Raw genomic sequence first — 24,890 nt, 5'->3', positions numbered from 1 at the left:
GATCCTGCGAAAACCCTCTATGGACCTTTGCTCATTAGTGAAGTGGAACGACACACTGCATGTTCCATCAGAGCTGAATGGACAGTGAGTAGTTCCATCAAACCCTCGTCCGCGTCAGGTCAGGTAGGCACTACGGCAAGCGTCACTATTCCATACTCACATGTAGGCCCTTCTTTCCATAGGCTATCCCTCGGCCATAAATTGCACTAACCAGATCAGGCTCCTCCTAGTCAGACCAAAACAGAAACACGTCAAAAACCATAAACAAAACAAAACAAAAATCAGTTTCTGCTTAAAGCATGTTAATGCCACAAGTGACAGCTGTACTTTATGCTACCACACTCGTAAGTCCATATTCAGTCCCCAACCAGGAAAGTCTGTGATCTTAAAGCTCATTTAAATGAGACATGCAGTAAGAGTTTTGCATTAAAATATTAGTGTGTATATATATATAAAATAAAATTTTAGTGTGTGTGTATGTATATATATACATACACACACACTAAAATAGGGAGAACCATACTGATCTCTTCCTAGTTTCTTTCACACAGTCATCTCATTTAAAATGTAATCCCCTGGACAACTCTATGACTGGCAGCACCAGCAAGCATGTCTTACAGAGACAGTAGAGGCTCAAGAAGTAAACAGATATGAGCAAAGGACTGGGTAGTAATGTCTCTTCCTACTTTGTCTCCTTTCATACACTCATGACATAATCTGAGCAGGAAAGGACCCCTCAGTGCCAGCACAGTGAGAAACGAAGACACGAGTCGGCTCCACAGTCTGCTGGGGGGTAACACAGTCCTTATGCTAATGGGTCAGAATAAAAACCAGACCCTTTCTGCAACCTCCTCTCCGATGGACCAGACACAAAACCTTCAGGACCAAGGGCAGCGCCTGCTGCCCCCGCCAGGCCCTGCACCCAGGTCAGAGGTCTGAGCTGCCCCACTCACTGAGTGAAACGCCTCCCGACTCCACTTAGCCTCTGCAGTTTTGACCTCATCTCTGGATCCTTCCCTGAACATTGAGGAAAGGAGTAAACAGCCTCTGGCTATAAGGCCCTGGGTGAAACTCTTGACACAGCTAAAGAATTTATCAGAACTGTACCAGATGAGGCATCTTACAGGCTGATCTACGGTTCAGTTCAAATCTGAGAGAGGGTGTTTGGCAGTATTGGGAAAAAAAGACACATCAACTTTAAGGATGAGCACGTGGGAGAAGATGCCATGCATTGGGGGAAAAAAAAGCTACTTTAAACTGAAGGAGGTACATCAAGTGACCACTTGCTGCCTCACTGCCAGCTAGCAGACTGGCCTCACAGTGTGTGGAAAATTGGGGAAAGTCAAGTAAACAATTACAGGTTTCTAGCTTCTCTTGGAAAATTCAATGAAGACAGACCCACATTTTGGCATTCTCTCTCACATGACAAGAAGTAACTGGCACTAAGTCCTGGCTGCCTCTTCAGATGAAGGGTGTGTATTTGTCAGTTTACCGCAAGCCCGTCCGCCGAACATCAACGCACTTTGCTCACTTAGGTCACTCCCCTGGCTCCCCTATCGTTCTGTACTTGTGATTTACAACTTATGTGTAACGGGCATGCTATTTGCTAAGTGGAAAAACAGTACAAGTGACAGAACTCCAAAGGAACGGCAGCTACAAGTAACACGGATATATGATCGTGTAGGGCAGTGTGTGCACAGAAGAAAGCTCTCCAAACACTAACAGTTTCAAGGAATATAGAAAACAGATAATTTTATTATAAATAAAAAATTTTATTGAATGGTCAATAAATTTCTTATAAATTTAGAAAATGAAGAAAAGCACAAAGAGAAAGGAGAAGGCACCCTCTCATCCTGCCACTCAGAGGTTAACACTCGAAACATTTAAATATCCTTCCTGCTTAAAGGAAGGCAGAAGAGGGACGCAGGTATAGGCGGAGAGGAGGAGCAGGAAAAACAGTCACCCACTGAGGAATGCAAGTCAGGCTGTCTTCCTGTTTTCCATAGCAACAACCCTAGCCAGAAGATGGGACACTGAACAGAACAGCATCTCGGCCAGACTGGGCAGGGTGCAGAGAGCCCACACAGCTTATCCCAGGACGACATTCTCCAGTCAGAGGAAAACCCACTCTCAGATTTGTAACATCTCAAAAGATACTATCTAAGAGGCTTTTATCCTGAAACTGAGAAAAATGTTATGTCAGGTGATCATGACATGAATCAGGAAAAGGTGTATTTAAATAGTTATTCCACTGACATGACTGTCATCTCCACATACCCAGCCACTCCAGAGTCACCCCCATCTCCCCAACCAACGTATCTACCCATGAAGTCCTGGCAGTTTCACCTCCTGGGAAATCTGGTGCCTGTCCTTCCCCAGGCATCGCACTGCCCTACTGCCGCCTTCCTCTCTCGCATAGGCCATTGCAGCAGTTGTTACATTTTCCTGTGTCTTTCCATCTCAACTCCAGACTCACACTAAGGTCACCTGTCGAACACTAAAGTCTGTCACTGCTCTGGCTGAAGTTATTCATTAGCTCCCCAATATCTACAACAGAGACATTCAAACACATTTCTGCTCTAACCCATAATAAGAAATACTTTTTACATTGCAACCCAGTATACACATACATAACATACACACATACACACACGTTATCAGAAACAAAAGTGCCACTAAGTCATATGTAGCCTTACCAAACATGCTGTAATGTAACATTTTTCTAGTTTAATGTATTTCATTTTTAAAACAGCGCTAGTTTTGACTCACCAGTTAATTTCAGGTCCTACTAAAGGGTAGCAACTCACAATTTGAAAAATAATGAGGTAACATCTAAATGCCTTTGCAAAAACTACTGATCCTTTTCCTGCCTTCCTGTCCAGCCCTGTCTCGTCCACTCCCCCACTCCCGACTGCTACTCTAGACTCAGCACTCTGGACAGTTCCTTACATGCAACACGCCCCCAGAGCTCAGGGCACGTGAAACGCTGCCCTCCCTCCTGAAACAGGGCACACCCACTGCCTCTGTGCCCATGAAAGCACTTCAGTCTCAGCTCAAACGCTCCAGCTACTCTGACCCCTCACAACCTCCCCTGGAAAATAAATATGCTCCTTCTCCTTGGTTCCTACTAAATGTCATATGGACGTTAGTCATTCATTCAACAAATATTTACTCATGGCATGCTCTCAGCCATGTCTGGTTCCATGTGCCAAAAATACCACCGTAAGCAAAAACCAACACAGAAGGCGAAAGAGTCTTGCTTTCTTGAAGCAGAGCCAAAGAAGCAAACTATAAATGTAGTTACATCTTCAATAAGTGCTAGAGAGTAAATGGTGCTTTCAGAAAATGCATGAAAACCTAGACGAGATTGGGAAGTGCTTCCTATGGAACAGGTACCTGAGACCTAGAGGGGCGGGGAATCCCAGAGTGACTGCTGGGCCAGGCAGAGAGCCAAGTGTGCCAAGGCCCCGAGGGAGACAGGGAACATGGCATGTGTCCCACGATGAGGCTGGAGAGGTAAGTAGAAACCCTATTAAGGATTTTTACCTTTAACCTAAAAGCAACAGCAAAATATGTGTGTGTTTAAAGTGCACGTATATATATGCTGTGTGTGTGCGTGCACGTGCACGGGGATACGTGCATGCGTGTGTGGGGATATTATGGCCCCATCAGTCATTGGCAGATGGTAGGCTTGGCTGTGGTTTGAACAGAACCAGGAGAAGCAGATGGACACAGGAGATCCTTAGGAGGCCTATACATAGAATTGGGTGTGTGGAGTATGTGGATTCATGTGACTCCAGGGAGGCCATTCACTGAGCTGGGCGACTCTGGGATACAACCAGCTGGGTTCTTTTTAGTTGTGGGAGGGTGCACATGGGCGGATCGAGGACGCACATGTGGTCGGTTTGGAACTTTTGAGTCGAAGATGTCTTTCAGACTTCCAAGTGGATATAATTTCATTAAATTAATTCTTTTACTACATCATTATTTTGCATTTGCATGTTTGTCACCCCACTGGAATACCATATCCTCAAGGGTATGTCTTTTCATGTTTGGGTTTGTGGCACCTAGCACAGTACCTGGCACATGCTAAGTCTTAATACATAGCAGTTATTATTAGCAACAAACGCTGGCCAAATGTGCAGCTAGAAAACCTTAACGAATAGTAAAGGTTAGCAGATCCAAGTCAGCTCTGCCTGGCCTGTTCTCCCCGTGGGGAAGCCAGCAGGATGGCATGGTTAGTGACAACTGGGTGCAGCCGATGGAAGAAAAAAGCCAGATGTGGGGCTCAGTAAGGCAAAGTCATAAGACAGCTCAGCCGTGGAGAATGGCTTCCGGTGGGCCCCCAGCTATCACAGCTGTTACATTTTTATGGCTATAAAAATTTTTAATCCTTTAAAATACAGCCATTCAAAAGTCTAAAACAGTTGAAATATCTAAACACTGGCAACTTCCTGAATTCAGGCATCATTCTTTTGTCTCTTGGGATTTTACATTTTTTAGAAAAATTCTAAAAAGAGTAAATTGAATGGGTCTATTCAATGCATATTCTGTCTAGAATTTTTTTTTCCAACAGTATGGAAAGATCTATAACTACCGTGGTTTTTATCATTGTTACAGGGTTCCTAAATTAAATAATAGCTTTATTAGTTTTTTTATTGATACAGCTTTATTATTTTATCAATCATTGGCTTTAGATGTTAACAGTAAGTCAAAGTTTTTCTTTATGAAATGTCATAATAAATTTTTTTTTCAAATAAAAACTAGTATTTATTTCTACAACCTAACTGGGCTCAGAAAATCAAGTTTTCAAAGTATTTTTGAATATACAAGTCTAATATTTGTATTTTATATAGTTTTCAGAATTTCAAATGAATTACATGGAAACTACTATTTCCATCTTCCAATATTACTTACTTTATGCCAATGCAAAGTCATGGCAGAGTAAGATAAGCTCCTTTATTGCAGTCACGTCCACTTAGATGTCTCAACTCAAAAATCTGATTTTTTAAAAAATCCATAAAGGTATAATTTACTATTCTCATTATATTATAGTGACTTAAAATTTTACAAATATTTATTTTTCCACCACAAAGCTGGCTTTTTTATTAAAACTCTAAAGTCAGTGAATCAAAGCAAACAAAAAGTAACTACACAGCAATGCAATGAGGACTAAGCTTTGCCTAAGTGGCAGACACACATGTATAATTGCATTAAGGATGTTTAAAACATCACGTGCAGAGGAATATTTAAATGTTGTCTGCTAATGAAAAATAAGACACGATGTTCTTTCATGAATTCAGTTCCACCAGAATCAGATCAGAATCAGGTGAGCTCAAGGTCACACAATTAAGCAATTTGCCAACTGCCTCATAAAGATGGCACAGCACTTATGTTTCCCAGCCCTGCATGGGGACTAAAGAAGCACAGAAATCAGGAAATGGTTCCACTTTTCAAGAACACTATCATCAATGCACTGACACATGTGGAAGTGACATAAGGGCATCAATGTAGAGATTACTCATTTTCATAAGCCCTTAAAAGCAAGCGTTTTCTAGGAAGACTACCAAATCTACTCAGCTTGGAAACTACTCAGATGAAACCCTGATGCTCCAAGAACATTTTTTTCCTTTATAGATGCACCAAACAAACCATATTTGGATAAACATTCAAATGAACACTTTGAAACAACAAAGATTAAGGAAATTTCTTATAAGTTTGTTCCATGATTGTGCAGCTAAAACAGCAGGAAGGTACAAAAACTTTACATCAAAAGCTCATTCTGGAATTTTAATTAGCCCTCATGCATAGACTCAAACTTCATATTAAACGATCTTATAAAAATGATGACTCTAATAAAATCTAAGCCCCTGTGGTCCCATTTGTTCTCAGCTTTCTATTAATGGAATCAGATTCCATTCTCTGCCGCTTCACACTGGAGTTCACGGGCTATCCAAGAAAACGCTTATCAGGAGTTAATGAACTCAACCCGAAAAGTTTGTGTGTGAACAGTTCTTACTGCAGATTTGTTAAAGGCCATTAATTGGCTTAAAAATGGAGTTCTGGCACCTGTGAAGGTCCCCCAAGGAACAGGTGGACATCTATAGCATGCGGTGACAATGATTCTCCTGCAATACTTAGTTTGGGCCTGATTTTAACAGCGTCATCCAAGCACGCTGGAAGGAACACATCACCGCTGTTCTGAATACCGGGCATGACGAGGTAATGTTGGGATAAAAACCAATTTCATTACTCCAAGAAAGACTATCAGTGCATTTGCCAATGAAAGAAAAGGAAGAGCAGTTAGAGAACAGCCATACTTTTAAAATACAATTTAAGGAGGCTGATTTATGCAAATTCTGATTCACAGTGAGAAACGGACTTGGAGTCAACTGGAGAAGAAGCAACAACTATTCTTTGCACACTTGCTTCCACCTATTTGTACAGTTTCTTGATGACACGGGCTGTCAAGAGCTTGAAGGAAACGAAAAACTCTTAAATAGGAATTGTGTGCATCACTTTCAAACAGAAAGCCCAACACACAAAAAGTTTGGCATAGAAAAGCAGGATCAAGTTTCTTATTAAAATGTTTGAAAAGATTGGCATTTAATAATAAATTTTTGCATTTTGTCTTTATATCACGTAAGGACAATGTGATGAATATTCACCAAGCTCTACCCTAACACCTTCATATGTGCTTCTGTTTACTCTAGTGTGCCATGCATACAGGATCTGCCATGTGTGTCATGACTTGGAAAAGCTGGGAAGCATCGAAACGAAAGGTAAGAAGAGAGAAACCACCAAGAAAAGCGCCAGTGGGAGAGCCCAAGGCACTCTTGCTCCACGTCAAAATGTATTGAGTGACCACTCAGCTCTTTCTTCTGTGGGCCAGCAGTGTCTGATCTTATTGCTGCCCCCCCAGCCCCCACTCCTGCCCCATCAATTGCCTGAATCACCAGAGAAGCAGTCTAACTTTATAATCCACACATTCTCAAGGAAAAATTTCCCAGTTGAAAGCAACCCATTGTATCACAGGTTGATGAAAGTGTTATATCAAATTTCAATATATTAATATCTTTTTTTGGCACAAAGAGAGAAACTCTGATCTAATTTCTGAACACAACTGCAAGAGAAATATGTTTTACAACAATAAATGGACAACACAGGGCATATTATACAGCTATTACAATCATAAGATTGTAGAGAAATACAGTATAAAATTAAGTAGAAAAGTAACACAAAATAGTACAGATTATACAAAAACGTAATACAAACTATTTAGATTATAAAACACAAATGCATACTTTGAAAAGGTCATAAAAAACGAATGATGGAAGAATAGCAGAATTAGGAAACTTTTCACTATTTAAAGTTTTTTCTTTAACATTGTGATATTGCCTTCAACTACAATGGCAATCATATTTTTCACAAAGTTGAATGAACTGGTAATACATCTGAAAGCTCGCAGAGTTTTCTGCGGTTGGTCACCATAGCTAATTGTCATTTGCTCCTATGAAAGTATCAAAATCTCCCTTTCAAACCAGGGTTAACTGTAAAAGTGCTTCCTTACGTTTTTTAATATTGCAATGCTAAACAGAAAGGTGATTTTAAACACTATTTATAATCTACCCTTTTGTACTTTAAACCCCACCAAAGAACATTGTTCTGTAAAACCTCCCAACACACGGAGCCAGCTGCCTGGGTCTGAGGACCTAGGTAAGAAGTAGGACTACCTCAGCGATTTTTGAGACCAAAGACAGAATTATCAACATAACTGAAGCTATGTTTAAAAAGAGAAAACGAAACACAGGAAAAATTTCAAATTAACAGCTCAAAATGAAGATAAGCTATGACACACAGGCCAGAGAGGCGGTGAGCTGCTCGACTTACTGAGCGCTTACCACACGCCAGGCGCTGGGTACGAAGGGCTTTATAGGATGTTTCATCTAAACATAACAAGAGTGCTTTTGGAGGTAGTTATTATCATCCCCACAAGCCAGGAGGAAGCAGCGGAGTGGATTAGAACTCAGGCAGCTCTAATCCTAAAGCCTGTGTTTCCTTCACTGGACAGACACACCATCGACAATGGCCAAGTAGCTACAAAAACCCAGTTAAATAACGACAGCAGATAGAAGGCCCACAATGTTAGGCTGCAGTCAGGGTCTCCTCGGCAACTCTCACCCATGGAGATAAGCATTTTATATTAACCAGCTGATTTTAATGCAGCTATCAATCCACAAAGGCCCAATACTTCCACTGAAGAGTCTTGTAATTATACTTCAAGGCGAGAAACAAATCTGTGAGTGGAACTTCAGTTAACCATGGAAATCAATGTCTGCGTAAAAAGTAAACATCTGGAACGCCGAGAATTTCCGGGGCCCACATCTCATGGGAGATATCGTGGTAGAGAGGAAAGTAAACTGAAGCTAATAATTGTCTTTTGTGAGGTTGCATTTGAACCCCACGTCTGCACCTGATGATGGGGAGACTCTAAGCCAATTGCTTGAGCTCCTTAGATCACATTTCCTCGTTTACAGTAATACTGCAAAGATAAACGAGGGCGTGTTACAAGGCCTGCACCAAGAACGTGCTCAGTCAGGCCTGATTGACTCTACTTTCTTATAGAATCTTTATAAAGATGTTTTATTGCAGCACTTAAGTTATGCATAAGTCCATATTTTTGTCATGACTATAAACTTGAAGTTCCATGATTAAGGAGAAAATTTACCTGCAGCATTGTTGAAAAATGTCTTATTGCTTCATCATAGAGGCCACTGCCAATCAGCACATAAGCGATGGCTAGGAAACAAAATACAAAAATGTTAAAGAAAGAATAAAGGGTCTCGGATTAGAATCAATAACTAAATTCTTACTGAATCTTAAAAGGCAGCTCCAAGGACTAGAAGCAGTTAAAGAAGACCTAGAAGTTATTAAGACGTAATTAAATTCTTCTACCACTCTGCACTTGCTCATCAGTCTTCTAGTTCTATCTGGATTTTAATTATTAAAGCCATCTGTAAAACATGTGCCTAGAAGAAGTAATTATCTTTTTCTAAGCCCATCAGTCTCTTTCAGTACTAAATAACCTTTATAATGTTTCCATCTATATATCAAGAGCTAGTAATAAGCCTGAATAATATCCACATAACATGGCAACGTGATTTTACTGTAAAGTTATGACAAATACCCAAATAGCATCACAAATCTCGATTCCTGGGGGTGCTGAATTTACTGCCAATTACCTAGTGAGAACAAAAACAGAGGCTCAAATTAATATATATTAATATAATGCTTCACTATAGATAATTCACACCACTGCAACGCATTGGTAGTCTTTTTTCTACCTCTTGTATTAAAAATATTGTCAAAACACTACTCACAATATACACTAAAGGTGAATGAATAGTTCTTGATCCAAACATTAAGGTAAGTGGTATTTTGAAATTAGAGACCTGACAATCTCTTAAAACATGACAATATTTTGACTAAACTTTTTCATCTATCCAAAAGAACAATCAATTTTAATCTTCCAGATTACACTTTCATCTGTATTTGCCCAACTCCCTAAATCCCCTAATATACCTGAAAAAATATATTCCTCATTCAATATAATACTAGCTTGATCACATTTCTTTGTAAACAAGCTGTACTGCAACTCTCTAATTCTAGGATCTAATAGATGTTCAAGAAGATGGGCAACTAAAACTTTTACTGTCATTAAGAGCTTAAACTTCCTGACAGTTAAAAGTAGCAATAAAATTAAGTGCAGTAGAAACATTAAATGCAGAAAGAGATTTAGAGAATCTTTATAACTAACCTGAGAAAAGTAAAGTTCAAAAACACTGAGCATCATAATAATACAAGCACTTTTGGGGGGCATTCTTCAAAATAAAAAGAGGGTTATTTTTATCCTTATTTCTTTGAAAAGATATATCAAGATCAAACTCATATTCAGAACAATAAGAATAGATACTATTCAGATAGTTGTATCAAACAGCGAGAAAATCAGAGACATCTTTGGTGGGGGCGAAACCAGTTTTAGTAGTAAAAACAACAAACAATAATAATAACAGGTGAGTGTATTGTATTTTACACGTGCCAGACACCATCATACGCATTTATCCATAGGAACTCACTTACTGCTTAACTGCAGTGAGGAAGGTACGCTCATTACCCCCATGTGCAGGCACGGAAATGAAGCACAGAGCAGTTAAACAACTGTGCAAAGACAACATGCAGTGAGTCCTCTGCCTGCTGCGGGGCTTCAGGCCCCACCCTCCCCTGACGGGCTGCCCTGAGATACAGGGAGGCTGGGCCACAACTACTGCGGACGGGCCGAACCCCTCGACGGTTACTACACGGGCACTGAAACATAAACGTGCACGTTTCTGAACACAGGAAGGTGATGCTATCCTGGAAAGCCCAGGTCTGGGCTGGGATTCTGGCCCGGCCACTCACTGGCCGTGTGATTGCGGGCCCTCAGCACTTCTCACTACTCTCTGCGTCTTGCTTCACAAGCCTGTAGAAATGTTCTTAGATTCCTTGCAGATCTAAACTTTTTGCATTTCCTGTCTATCTTCCCATAATCAGTAAATATCTGTTGGATGAACAATGAATAAGTGACCCACAAAAACAAGTACAGTTTTAGGGGATAAATATTGTACTTAGCAACATGTTCAAACTGGTCTCCACGGCTAGGTGTTCAATTCCACTCAAATAAAACCAAATGCAGCTCTCAAATCTTTCCATCTAAAAGTAAACATGTTTGGAGAAAAACCCGAAAGTATCCATTAAAAAGAATAATCTAAATCTTGCACAAATATAAATAACTGTTAGGAACTACAGTTTGTTGTGGAGTCCAAAGACAAAGAAAACAATGGGCATGGCTGGAATTCTCAGAGAAATCCTTACTAACCAGCAATTCCACATCTCCTGGCACTTTTTTTTTCCAAGAACACAAATACTGTGGTCAAAAGGCCCCAAGGCAGGCAGCCTGTGCTACCCCAGACTCTGCGAGGATTATTCCTGCAGCACAGAACGAGCCATTATTTATTCTCAAATAAATGAATACGAGGCTGAACAGAATCCAAGGTCTTCAGAAAAGAGCAAATCTGACGCCTTAACAGGCAGTTAATTTTCAAAGCCTACTCAAAGAATATCACCAAAAAGTCATTAATACTTTCAAAATACTCAGCTCTCAATTATCCTCACTAACAGAGAAAAAGCACCGATTCCAGAAGCACTCACTCTTAATATAAAATGCATATGGCTGCAGAAAGGATAAAATGATTACGTATAAATCAGACAGAAATGCTTTTCTGCAGGTGCGTCCCTACCCGGCCCCCCGCGGAAGCCCGTGCCCACATGAAGTCTGTCCAGCTGCACTGTTCAGTCCTGTATTCATTTTCGTTTCCACCCCTTCAAGTGTGAACTGACCAGGAAAGGAGGAGACGTACCCAAAGCACGTCAGGCATAGACGGCAGAACCAGCCTGTTTCAAAACATGCCAGGAACAAGCCAAACTACACGACACATTAGCAGATCTGGACGAACTCAACTTTTCTACAGCCACGTTCTTAGACCCCACAGTAACCGATTGTCCTCAGGAGTAAAAGTAACCTAAATCTAGCTATTTTATTAGCTATTTTATTACACAGCAAATTAAAGGGTGCTTTTCTTCTGCTTCCACTTCTATATTGCTTGTTGTTGATGACAGCACACAAATAACCTTTTAGTGAGTAACAGCTCATAAGAACTCATTACCGAATTACTCATGTCCATAGAAACACACAGATGAAACAGTCCTTCCTGAACTTTCCATCCAAACCTTTGATTTGTGACATACGTATAATCCACGGGCTCTCACTATAGCCGAGCTGGTCTCTGCGCTCTCTCTACCTCACCGTCCTGCCAACCTACTCTGCGTCTAATCATAATTCAAGGCAAATACCACAGGGGTGTCCCCGGGTTCCAGTCTCACCTAACTCTTCATTTGTGCTGTCATTATCAGTAGCAAATGGGAATCTCTTCTGTTCAGCAATGGACTTGGCCTGGCTCTGAAATAAAACAAGACAAATATACATTTTTGCTTATCACAAATGAAGAGAAAACATAATGAAAACCTGTAATTTGAAAAATTAAAGCTACATTTGATTTCTATGGAAGCAAGAAAATATTCACTTGAAGTTACATCCAGTTCGTGTCCAGGGGCAGTGCTGTGCGTAACCGACTTGCTTCGTCTCCCTGTCACTCAGGACTCCCTTCCCAAGAACCAGCATCTTTTTACCTCCACAGGGATTCATCTGGTCGGCAGCTTCAAAGCCCTCCACATTTTCACGGACGATTTAATGACCTCAGTTATGTTGCAAAGATCACAGTCACTTCTTCAATGTGACTGTTTTTAAATCTCAAGAATATTTTAGAAATATTTCCTATAAGTTGTACGGAGATGACACCATAAAAAGACCAACAAAATCTGGCCAAGAAACAAGACAGTCTGTTGAGTAACGCACAGCAAGGGTAACACGAGCATCCGTACAACGCAGCAGATTCACTCCTGAAGAAACCATGCAGACACACACGCACATCTGGCAGGGGAGCTAAGACTGCAGCGGGAATAGGAAAACATAATCTATACACGTTAGCTTAGTAGCTGGAATGATTTCACAGGCAGGCTTGTCCACCGTACAAAATCACGGCTCCACTGTGTTTTGGAGACAAGTCGTGTCAGGTAAAGGAACAGCCGCTACTTCCCAGAAGGTTAGGCTGCCGACGCTGAGCTGTGATACACTGAGCCTACAGAATCCACATTAACACAGGAACTTCACACCAGATTCACCCAAGATGGAATTAACACTCGTACACACACACAGAGATAGGAAAAGCTAAGACAGTCTGTCACTGTTGGCAAAACTACAGGATTAGAACCTCATTGAATTCCTCTTGTTTTAAAGCCATATCCCAGATGCCTATAGGCAGAGATAACAGCCAGGTAATTTCACGTGGGATACTCTTCTCAGTATATGTGCTGCCGAAGCGAGCACAATGGGACACTCTTCTGACTGATGGGTCTGCTACTTAGCCATCAGCCGTGAAGCACCATTAGATACTCATGATGCAGACAGAGTGCTATGCGCTTTGCTTATAAGACAGCTCAAGAATAAGCTACCTCTGGTTAAAACACAGGTAAAAACATACAGGTCAGAGGGCATGCCAGCTCAAGAGTCACAGTTCTTACTTCACTTCAGGACTCTGGGCAGCATGAATCATGTGAGAATTCTACTATTGGAAGGTTTGACACTATTTCCTCCGGGGAAACCTGGCTAACCAGGCAAAAGCTCAACCCGCTCCCTCGTTTTGCTCTCTGGCTGGGAGCTTCCACACACCGGAACCTCGTAAGGCTTCTTCAGAAGCGGCACATTTGACAACACGTGACAGCTCCATGGCGCTGTGTGATCAGACACGAGTCCTTCCTCTTTGTCAGCTGACTCAAGGACAAGCACTCAGATACAAAAGTTTCTTCTGCTTCATAAATTGCTAAGAGCCAAGACAAGGAGTCTATAAATAATTTTTTTAATACTTAAAAAGTCTTATTATTTCATCCAGTACTCAGTGACAGGCTACCATTTTTCCAAGGCTTTGTGCAGAAAGATATAGGAAGAGAAGAGACGTGAAATCCCATTAAAAGCAGAAATCACGTACCAGGCAACATCAAGAGTATACCGGAGAATGTATCTAGTTTAAAACTGTTTTGATTACATTAGAAATAAAATCTGTAACAGCAGGGGCAGGAAAAGTATAGTAGGACACACTTGCTGCTTGATCAGCGAGACCCTCCCTTTTCCAATACTGCACCTCTGTGGGCAGCGGGGCTAGGCAGTGGTCCCCACATCGCCAGGAGGCCAATTCCAATCCACCATCAGGTCCCTGCTTCCGTCTCAGTTCCTGAAAGCTGTCTTGCCTGGGGCCCCTCATTTAAAGATCATATTGACCCTTGGCTCTCCCTTCACACGATTCGCACAATTGTACTTCCATGTTATTTGTATAATCATTCAGTTAGCGGCTGCAGGCACTGAGGCTATCGGGCTCACCGCTGTATCCCCAGCACCTGTTAGCGAAATGCCTGCCACATAACAGGTGCAAAATAAATACGTGGAGAATGAATGAAGGAATGAATTGCCTAACTCCCATAGTTTTAACCTAGGGAAAACGAAAGGACAAGATTGGTGAGCTTTCTCCATTGGTTACTACTGCCATCTTAAACTGGAAATGCCACTGGTAGAAAAGATTGGAATTACTATCAGTCAGAAGCTCCCTCATAACTCTGAGATTGTAATTGCCACTCCAAGGTGGGGGTTATCCAATCTCTACCAGTTGTTTCAGTGATGGCCAACTCTCTGTGATGTAAGATAGTTCAGTCCGGTTTGTGACAAGTCTAATTCAAAAGTGTTTCCACATATCAAGTTGGCAGCTATGCAACGAGTTAGGTAAAATTAGCTGATCATTCTCTAGTTTGCAATTCCTATCTACTTTCAGTAGTTTTTAGAGGAAAACGGAAAGCTTTGTTTGGAAAAGAAAGAGTAACCTGAAGCGGAATTTTAAACAAAAGAAGAAAACATCTATATGAATGTTGAAAGAAGAGGCCTGGAGGAAAACACTATAACCTTGGGCACTAAGAGAATAACTCAGCTTCATAGAATTAAGTGTGAACCGCAAGCAGAGCCCCTTCAGGCAGTGAGGCTAGAGGAGCACGTGTGCCAACGCGGACAGGTGGAAGCAGAAGGTGCCAGTGCCAGGCGCTCGCGCACCCCACTGAAGAAAAAATACAAACATAAAAGGGACCCACACAATCAAAGTCTGGGGAAATAAGATGACGAGGTATGATCACAAAATACGGTGAATGTTTAAATTAAAAAAATTTATTATAGTAGAAGACACATTGCCATTAATCCCCCTCAAAGTACTCTCCCTCGCAGTACTTTCTGCAAGCAGTACTTCCTGAAGCAGTTCTGGAAGTCCTCTTTCGTGAGTGTCTTTAGTTGTGCTGTCATGGCTGCCTCGACGTCCTGAATCATTTTGACCTTGGGTAAGAGCCAGAAGTCGCAAGGTACCAGATCCGGTGACTAAGGTGGATGAGGGCACACTGTAAAGTTTTTATTTGACACAGATTGCCATATATCAGAAGCGATGTGTGACACGGAGTGTCGTCATGATGGAGATGAATTGGAGGATGAATTAGACACTCATGAAAGAGGACTTCCAGAACTACTTCAGAAAGTGGCAAGAACAATGGGATAAGTGTGTTCGAAACAAGAGGGTGGAACATTTTGAGAGGGATTAATGGTAATGTCTTTTACTGTAATAAAGTTTATTTAAATAAACATTCACCATATTTTTTTATCACACCTCGTATACCATACTTTCAAGTACATAAGTCTTCTAGAAATAAGACTCAGCCACGATCCCCCTTTATCCCTTAGAATTTAAACGTGAAATGTTCCAGGGCCCAGAATGATCTACCATCCAATTCATAAGTCACAATAATTCAATGTGACCAAGTGCCAGATGACCTATGTTTATCTTATGCACGTAGCACCACTGGGCTCGACTCCCAGGTGATAAACAGAGGTGACCTCCACCTTTTGGAACTAGTATCACCGTCCCAGCACAGAAGGCACGGAGAGCAGATGCGTACCAGGATCTTTTCGGTGTTGAGGGAAAGCAGCGAGTCACAGGGTGGGGATCCTCTGGGCTCGCAGTCCGAGTCATGGAAGTTCAAGAAGGAGGGCTCTGAAAAGCAAACACGCCTTGTTATTCTCCTCACCTTCAGCTGATGGCTCTTACTTGCTTAAGGAGGCATTGGAATGTTAAGAATCCACAAAACCAAAATAAGGACAAAAGGGCATCTCATCTCCCACCTTTACAACTGTGCAATGTTTTAGTTTCCTGTATTGTGCACTCCCATGAGGACTGTCCTCACAACCATTCTGGAAACGGTCAAAGCAGTTAGACTTCCCGGATAGAGAAAGGAGGTTAAGGTAGGTTGAAACTTATCTAAAGGCAACAGGGCAAAAATAGTACTAGTCTAATACTAGTCTCACAGCACATATGGAATTGGTTTAGTTGTAAGATCCTTTCATTAGACCCCTCCTATCTGCAGCATTTACCACAGGTTAAAAGAAAATCCCAAAGGGACAGCAAAACCAAACCAGGGGGACCTAATGTTAAAAGGTATGCACTAAGGGCCTATGATCTGTAATATATAAATAACTCCTAAAATTCAACAAGAAAAAGACAAGCCAATTAAAAAATGGGCAAAGGACTTGAGCAGGCAATTTTCCAAAGGAAATATAAAAACAGCCACTGTGTACACGAAAAGAAGTTCTACATCACTACTAACCAGGGATTGCAAACCAAACCACTTCGTACTCACTCGGATTGCTGTAACTTTTTTGGAAATGGAAAATCACAAGTGTTGGCAAGGAGGGACAGAAATTGGAACTCTTGTGTGTTGCTGGTGGGAATGTAAAATGGTGTGAACACTGGAAAACAGTTTGACAGTTTCTCGAAAAGTTCGACAGAATAACTATATGATCCCACCATTCCACTATTAGGATACATACACCCCCAAAGAACTGAAAATGGGGACGCAAACAACAGCGTGACCATGCGGTCACAGCAGCACTGACGATGGAGGCAAACGGAGGAACCCAAATGTTCATCAACAGATATACATAAACTGTAGTACACACGTTGGAATATTGTTCAGCCTTAAGAGAGAATGAAGTACTGACACCTCCAAACAAAAAGTGAAAGAAGTCAGACACAAAGGTCACACGTTGTCCAATCCGACTGATAGGAAATGTCCAGAACGGGCATATCCAGAAACAGAATGCTCACCGGTGGTTGAAGGAGAAAATACGGAGGAAGTGCTTAACAGGCACGGGGGTCTACTTTGGGGTGATGGGAACGTTTGGGGTGATTGTACAATATTGAATGTACTGAATTGTTCACTTAAAAACACTTAATTTCATATTATGTGAATTTTGCCTCAATAAATTATTCTAAAAGATTCGCTCTAATTCAGCAGTCATTAAACAGCAAGAAATTACGCTCAAGGAACCACGTGAACCAACTGAGCTAAATTCTCACGTGCATATACCTTAACAACAGGAATCAGGACATGATCTATCATGGGAGCCCTGAGTGGTGAGCAGTTACTGAAGCTGGAATGTTAAATGTCACAAGGCACGAGCAGGGTTTAGACGGATGGACGGGCTACAAGAGGGAACGGTACTCCATGTTACCACGCGTCATGCACATGTTACAAAGGCAAGACAAGGCAGAGGGGCAGTGAGTGGCAACCCCAGCTGGAGGATGGTGCTGAAAAGAAAAAGTGTGGGTGGAAGGTGAGAAGTCAGACTGGGAAGTCCTGGACTCAAGAGAAAGGCTGAGACCGACAGGAAAGAAGAAACAGTAATGGTAGTCGGAGGATAATGACTTGATGAAAGACATTTTGGAAGTACATCAATTTATAACCTGCTTCTGCTTTTACAAAAGCTAACACTGGAGAACATACCCTGTGTTCAGCACTGCATACACCCTGCCTAATTCTAGTCCAGCAATCCTACTTTGTGGAATTCATTTCCCTTTCAGTAAAGACCTACATAATTTTCAATGGCTGTCCAGCATTCCCCTGCATGGAACTAACCCACATTCCAACCACTGGGGAATTAGGACGGCCTTTCTTTTTTCCTTAAGATATGTGTTTCAGTAAGCATCCTTGACCTATATTTTTGCAAATTTACCAACTTAGGCAATTAAACTAAACTCTAACAGATATAATTGCGGAGGCTAACAATTTTTAGCCTCTGTATAAACAATTTTTAAGATCTTTTATATATGCTGCTCCATTTCCCTCCCAGTATGTACTGACGATTCTGTTCCCACAAGCAATGTCCGAGACCGTCTATTTCCTGCCACTCAGAGGACCGCCACTCTTATTTTTCCCAATCTGAAATAGTACTAATAAGATTAAACTTTTGGTTTATTGGCCATTTGCATCTCTTCTTTTGTAAACTGCTTATATCCTTTGCTCATTTTTAAGTCATCTGAATCTATTTTGGCAGAAGAGATAGAGAATTTCTAATTATTTTCCAAATGGTTCGCTTGTTATCCCAGCACCACTTATTAAATTACCAATTTGAATGCCACCTTCACAATACATTATAGGCACTGGGGTGTTTATAGATTTTTTTAAAAAAGGAATCTTTGAGATTTACATTTATTCATCTTCTGCAAAAGCTCTGACAGACGACGGTCCAATCTCCACATGGACACTTACTTCTAAAAAATTATAGTAATAATTCATGTTCATTGCAGAAAATACAGAAAAATCACAAAACATAAATAAAAGCCATTTAGGATACGATGTTGCTTTGAGAACCATTGTGAAAATTTTGGTGTCTACTTCCAAGTGACAATTCTGAAATCAGACAGCCGTTTTGAATTCCTTCTCTCTGCCACTACTTACTAGTTCTCGGCCACTGATTTAGCCTTCTCAATCTTCAGTTTCTTTATTTGTAAAACAGGGTTAAGAAGAGCATCTACTTCACAGGAGTGATTGTGAGATTTAAATAAGGAAACATAAGTAAAGTAAGTGGTACTGTTTCTGGCACAAATAAGGTCCTCAAAACGTGTTTGCTACTCTTATCATTAGGTTGTGCGCACTGAATTGTTTTGTATCATGCTCTTTCAGCTTAACAATTTAACCTAACACTTTCCCACATCGTTAATCCTGCTACAGTAGTTAAACTTGGTGAGATTATATGTCACTTTTGATATATTATAAAATTTCTCTTCTCTAAAATAATTATGCATGTTGTTGTTTCTAGACTTTCTAATCCCTCACAGTGATGCTTGTTCTGACTTTGGTGTCACACAGTTTCGATTATTGTAGTCTTACAATAAACACACACATCTCAATGTAAAGCAAAGCCTCATCAATTTTCTTCTCAAAAACTTCTTGTCGATTTGGATAAACATTTTTCCTTCAGATAAACTTCAGTCACGTTGTTAAGGTTCCTAAAAATAAAAATCCCCCTGTGACTTTTACTGGAAATGTATTAAAATTGTAGATTAAAGAGGGGAGGAATACTTGACTTCTTTACAAAATTTAATCTACTTATTCAAGTCTTTTATTAACCCATGTGAAATTTTATATAGAATTTACACAACTCAGGTTAGTTGTGATTTTTAACAACTGGTTAATGACTGAATACACACAGCTGAGCATCGGCTGTGTCCCAGGCACTGGCCTACCCTCAATGTTTGCTGAAACCGGAAATGACCCAGCCTTGTATATATAAAGTATGGTTCAGTGGGGAAACCACCAGCAACCAGTCACACACAGATGCAAAATCACAGCTGCGTCTGAGCATCATGGGGAGAAGTGCCCTGCTTGGTGAAGCTTCTGGGCCTGAAAAACAACATCTACTAATACTGGTATCATCATGACCATGTTTGCACACCCTGCCAATCCCCATTTTAAAGACAAGGAAAATGAGGCAGACAGACTAAGTAATTTGCCAAAGCCTCACTCACTCTGGCCAAGCAGTGAGGTGGATTTGGGCCCAGGCAGTCTGGTTCTGGAGCCTGTGCCACGAACGGTCACGAACCAGAGTGGAAATCTGCAGGAAGGTCCGTGGGAGGCTGGCAGGACCAGGGAGTGGTGCAGGCTGAAGAACAGAGCCCTGTAAATCTTTTTCTTAACTGGCTGGCTTACTATTTCATCTGCCTACATGGCTGAGTGAGCTCTGTAACAGCTGTCAATGTCTCCATTTATTCAGTGAAGAACTGTATCACCAAATGTAATTACATCCAGGTCTTTTTAATATTTATACTCATTTAGCATCTTACTGTACTGGATCAAACCTCCAAAAAGGTGCTCGATGACACTAGCGATAAAAGGCACTCATGCTTACTCCTGACATTCATATTTCCTTTAATGACCTGGGATTTCCACAGCTTCTGATGATAACCTGTTCATTTAACATTTACAAACCCCCAGGGGGAAGCTGCTGTATGAGCTATAGGCAGAGATTGATGCATTTTACTATATAAAAGAAAGACTCACCTTTGTTTTACAAAAATTTCAAATCAGGAACGCGGGCTTTATCAAGTGCTTTGGGGTATTTCTTTAAGATAACCACATGATTTTTCTCCTTTGACTTATTAAGGTGATTAATTCCATTTTTTTAGAAATTGAATGGAAAAAAAAGTTGAACCATTTTTATGGTTCTAGAACAAGCTAATTGATCAAGGCAGATTATTCTTTTAGTTGCTTGCTGGCTTCAGTTTACCAGTATTTTACTTAGGATTTTTGTAACTATGTTCTAGCTTCTTTCTGCCCACCTGTATTAGATGATAGCATCAGTTTTCCTCCTGGGTTTGGGAAGGTGTGCCATAGAGACATAGCTTAGTACAGTTGTAATTAGCGCTGTCTAGAACAGAAAGTTAAATCTGTTCTTCAACATACAAATATTTAACTCACTATAGTTTCAGTTATTTTACAACAATAACCCAACAAACTGTATTTAAATGGTGTAATTTCCATGGAATTAGGAAAAGCCTGTTTTCCTCCTTGCTTAGGTCATACAAGTAAAATTTAATGGTGCAGAAATATTCTCAAAGCACATTACAAAATCTCATGTTTTTCTGCTACATCATCTTCCTGGACACTTCTTTATTGCTTCCTATTTTTAACCTTGTTAGCAGAGATTCCTAATTTTGTCTTCATTCTAATGGCCTCCATTGCACACATCCCGTCATTCATGATGTACATTTGCTTGGCTCACGCGACAGCCTTCCCAGGTTTGTCTGTTTAATCTTCTGCAAGAACCAATTCTTGGATCTCTGTATGAATTCTATTGTTGCTCTGTTTCTAATTCATTTATTCTGGGTTGGTTCTGTATAATCCTTCTGATTTCTTTTACTTCCTCTTCATGTTTCTCTAGTATCCAGTCCATGTATCATCTATTCCCTTTCTTCTTTAATACTAAGAAGTCACAGAAGGCTTACACAGGAAGAAAGAGCACAGACAGCTGTGTGAGAAGAGAAGGACAGGGAGGCCAGGTGGGAGGCCGTGGCCAATTAAAAAGTGGGAAACGTCCAAACGAAGGCAGAGGCCACTCGGTTGAAATGGATGTTCATAGCCTATAAAGATATATGAAGTAAAAAAGAAGGCTTTGAGAAAAGCAAGGCCTGGGAAGGGGGAAAAGCTACCGGTATCTGGTTTGTGCAGCTAGAAGACAATTGGTGCCATTAATTGAAATGGAGATTTAAGAGGAAGAACGGTTTCAGAGGGAAGAGCTACCTTTGGGATTCAGTCAAGAGCTTGTGAGATGCTGTCTCGCACATAGCTGGGATGTTCCAGACAGAGACAAGAGCCGCCCGTATGAACTTGATAACCATTATCTTACGGTGGATGATTAAGCAGGGAATGTTGGTAGAGTCTCTGAGAAAGCTTAGGAAGCTGAAGTTTAATGAAAGAAAAGAGCTGATCTGGTGGGGACAAGATATTTAAGAGGCAGAGGGAGAATCAACTTGGTCATTTACCTTTTCCTAAAGAACGAGCCAACTCTTTGAATTGTTCTACATCTTTGCCATAAAGTTACGAAGTTATCATTTTCATTTTTCATTATACTCCTTTATCCCTAAAGTCAAATATTTGTTTCTTCTCATTTTTCTTGATTAGTCTTAATAGATCACTGTCTAAACATAACCAGTATTTTCAGAGAATCAACTCTTATGTTTAAATCTACTCTTTCCCTGACTTCAAAGTTAATTAATTAGTTTGGAGGCAAAGTAATAGAGTTGTTCAGAGCCAGGCTGTGGGGACAGAAAGACTTGGATCAGAAGCGTAACCGGCTTATTTGACTTTGGGCAAGTCCTTATGTCGCTTGGCCTCGGGTTCCTCACGGCACAGGCACATTAACTACCAGCACCTACCCGTCGGGCTAGTGTGAGGAACGACCTAAGGCCGCAGTTCACAGAAAGCGACTGCTAAGTGTCAGTATACACACCTAGGCTAAAACTGCTGGTTTTTTCCTGCGAATTTCTTCCTCCTGCTTTCCTTAAGTTTACTTTGGTCTCCACAGTACTACAGCTTGCTATTAGGTTGGTGCAAAAGTAATTGCAGTTTTGCAATTCTTTTTAACCTTTCAAATTGCAATTACTTTTGCACCAACCTAATAAATGCTTTCACAAACATGATTTCTCTCAGTCCTCCATCCTCATCTCAACTAGGTAGAACATACCTTACTTAGGCTCACTGTACACACGTGGAAATCAGCTCAGTGTTAATGAACATGTTCAAGGTCACAAAGAAACAGAGAGCCGAGACTTGCCACATCTGTGCTCTAGGTCTCTGCACCAATCGAGGTCCATGGCACACTTGCCACCACTCCCTCTGACAATGCTGGGTCCTCGCAGGAAGCGGTTTAGGCACAGCAAGGCCACCACACTTCTCCCCTCTCCTCTAACCCTCACACAGCTGACTGGAAGGGCTGTTGGGTGGAGATAGAGGGGAGCAAAATTTGCCACCCCAAATGAGTCTCTTTGGCATGAGGATTATTTTAGGCTAATTATTTTTGAGAACCAGAGACTGAGGAAGTTTTTCTTTACCTCTCCCTTTACTGCCTCAAAGAATTTAGATGGAGGGCCTATAGCAGGAAGGGAGCTCTCACCAGAGATCGCTACAAAGAGTGAGCTGAGGGAGAAACTTAGCCAAGATGTGCTGGTTCAGTCCTGTGTCCCTTTGTCTCTGCATGGCATGACAAACATTTGCTTTTCCCATCTCCCTGTCAACTGTCTCCTTCCGCTTTGAAGTCCCAGACCTCTGCTCCTTTCTCCTCACTCATGATGGCACATAAGCCTCCACTGCTGACGGCCTGTGGGCTTCATATTCTTATGGAACCCCCTTACATACGAAAACTTGGTTTTTCTCCTGTGAATCTGTCTCATGTCAGTTTAACTTAGACCAGCCAGAAGAACCTAGAAGGGTAGAGGAGAACTTTTTCCTCCCCGACAGAGCTGACTAGGTAGGTTCAAGAGAGAACTGGAGGCATGGAGGCAGCACACATAAACATCTGGAGGAATTCTGTGGAAACAGGAAGCAGAGCGATGAGGCCCTGTCTTTGTTACTTGTTTTTTCAAGGGTAGGGGGCGCTGTTACAACCATTTGTATGCTGATGGGAGACGAGAGGGGGCACATCCCGCCAGAAGGAGAGAGAAGTGAAGGCAGAAGCTGAGGCAGGCTGAGGCTGGGGTGGTGGGGAGCAAGTTCTCTTCTGGTTGCTTCTTTCTCAATCAGTTAAGAGGAGGGCATTCCCTCCTAGTGATTAGAGAAGGTGGCACTGGAAGTAGCATGTATTCGTCACAAATCCACGTCTGCAAAGGAAAACTGAACGAAAGCTTGCAAATAGCAAACCCATGGCCAATCCCTGAAGGAAAACATTTTATAAGGAATTCAACAGCTGCTGGGCTGCGGTCATCACATGACCACCTCGTGCTCGTTGTAACAGACAGTGTGCCCAGTTCACCTGAGAACAAGGATGACCGAGCTGTTCTCAGAGACAGGCCAGAACTCAGAAGCCAGGTGCCAGGTAGTTACTGACAATTCTAGCCCTAGGTGGAGGGTAACCTGCGAAGAGCAGACAGCAACCCTAGGGGGGCTCCCTAAAGGCCAAGCAGCCACCATCAACCTGCAGTGCCTTTTGCTTTCACCAATTTCTGCGTTTGTAAGACAACCACTGTTTAAGACACTGTATGTTATATTGTCCCATGGGCCCAGTGGTGAATTTCTTTTAGAATGCAATAACAGGAAAGTAATAACAGGAAAAATTCTCCCCTGAAGAAGTATATACTTCTTTTATTCTAATAAAATATTATTCATCGGCTTTGGGGATATGTAAGTTACCATAAAACAATCAGAAAATAGAGGTTGCCTACTGAGAATTAGATTATAAAATCAATATATCATTCATCCATTAGAAGAAGGATCTGTAAAGCCCCCTGAAAGAGACAGAATGGCTTTTTAACAAAGTATGAATGTAATCTGACCAAAGCTGTATTAACCTACATAAAAGTATTAACACATGTAAAGAATGTATAAAATCACAAGAAACGAGTTGGTCAGTGGCACAGATGGAAAAGGGGTGAGGAAGCAAGTTAAGTGGCTTCACCGAACGGGATGGAGGGTGGCCAAAAACTGGGCAGCTGGCCGACTCACGGAGGCTGCTCACCTAGCTTGGGGTCAGACGCGGGACTGAAGACGTGTCAGGTGCTCCGAGCGGCGTATACCTTTAAGAGCTGAAGACTTTCTCATAAACCCACACGTACTGTCAAATGTCAGCTCTCCTGGGACAGCTGAAGCAGCTGGGCAGTGATGAGGCCACATCAGTGACCAGGGAACAGAGAGTCACTCCGAAAACCCCAAACAGGCAGAAACAGTCCCAAGGGACACTAACTGGTCTTTCATGAGGGAAAGGGTGGCCCATGTGACTGACACCGGCTTCCTGAGTGTCTGAGGAACGCCAGCCCCCACACACACAGAGGAAGTCCACTGTACTGGGTCCTGAATCAGACAAAGCCACACCAAGCGCTTCCCAAAGAAGCTAGGGAAACAGGCAAGGAGACGTCCTTAGCAAGCTTAAAAACAGATGCCACACTGATTTAGGGTGACTTCCGTTGACACAAGTTGTTCAGTTTGTGAAAATCCATGGAGCTATATACTTGTAATATGTAGATTTTTCTGCACATATGTCCTATTTCAATAAAAAGGAAAAAGATGAAAGAAGGAAAACACTAACCCACAGTGAAAAGTACTAAAGT

At 41.5% G+C, this 24,890-nt stretch overlaps 1 protein-coding gene across 8 annotated transcripts in view; it reads right to left on the bottom strand.

Moving 5' to 3' along the window:
* The window catches only part of TTC13 (tetratricopeptide repeat domain 13), a 70,214-nt gene that overhangs the window by 40,209 nt on the left and 5,115 nt on the right, over positions 1 to 24,890 (bottom strand). For 4 of the 8 annotated variants that reach the window (XM_033099648.1, XM_033099650.1, XM_033099649.1 and 1 more), the window contains exons 2-5: positions 15,694 to 15,788; positions 11,980 to 12,055; positions 8,729 to 8,799; positions 161 to 226 (exon numbers count right to left, since the gene is read on the bottom strand). In XM_033099648.1, coding sequence (XP_032955539.1) covers positions 161 to 226; positions 8,729 to 8,799; positions 11,980 to 12,055; positions 15,694 to 15,788 — 308 coding nt within the window. Of the gene's footprint in view, positions 1 to 160; positions 227 to 4,917; positions 4,988 to 8,728; positions 8,800 to 11,979; positions 12,056 to 15,693; positions 15,789 to 24,890 lie in introns of those variants that run through there. The other 4 variants (XM_033099653.1, XM_033099651.1, XM_033099652.1 and 1 more) reach the window with 2 other exon arrangements.

This window comes from Rhinolophus ferrumequinum, chromosome 27 (genome assembly GCF_004115265.2).
Source record: "Rhinolophus ferrumequinum isolate MPI-CBG mRhiFer1 chromosome 27, mRhiFer1_v1.p, whole genome shotgun sequence".
Classification (NCBI taxonomy): Eukaryota; Metazoa; Chordata; class Mammalia; order Chiroptera; family Rhinolophidae; genus Rhinolophus; species Rhinolophus ferrumequinum.
Note: the sequence above shows the minus strand (reverse complement) of the source record. Positions and strands in the feature narration are given on the sequence as shown.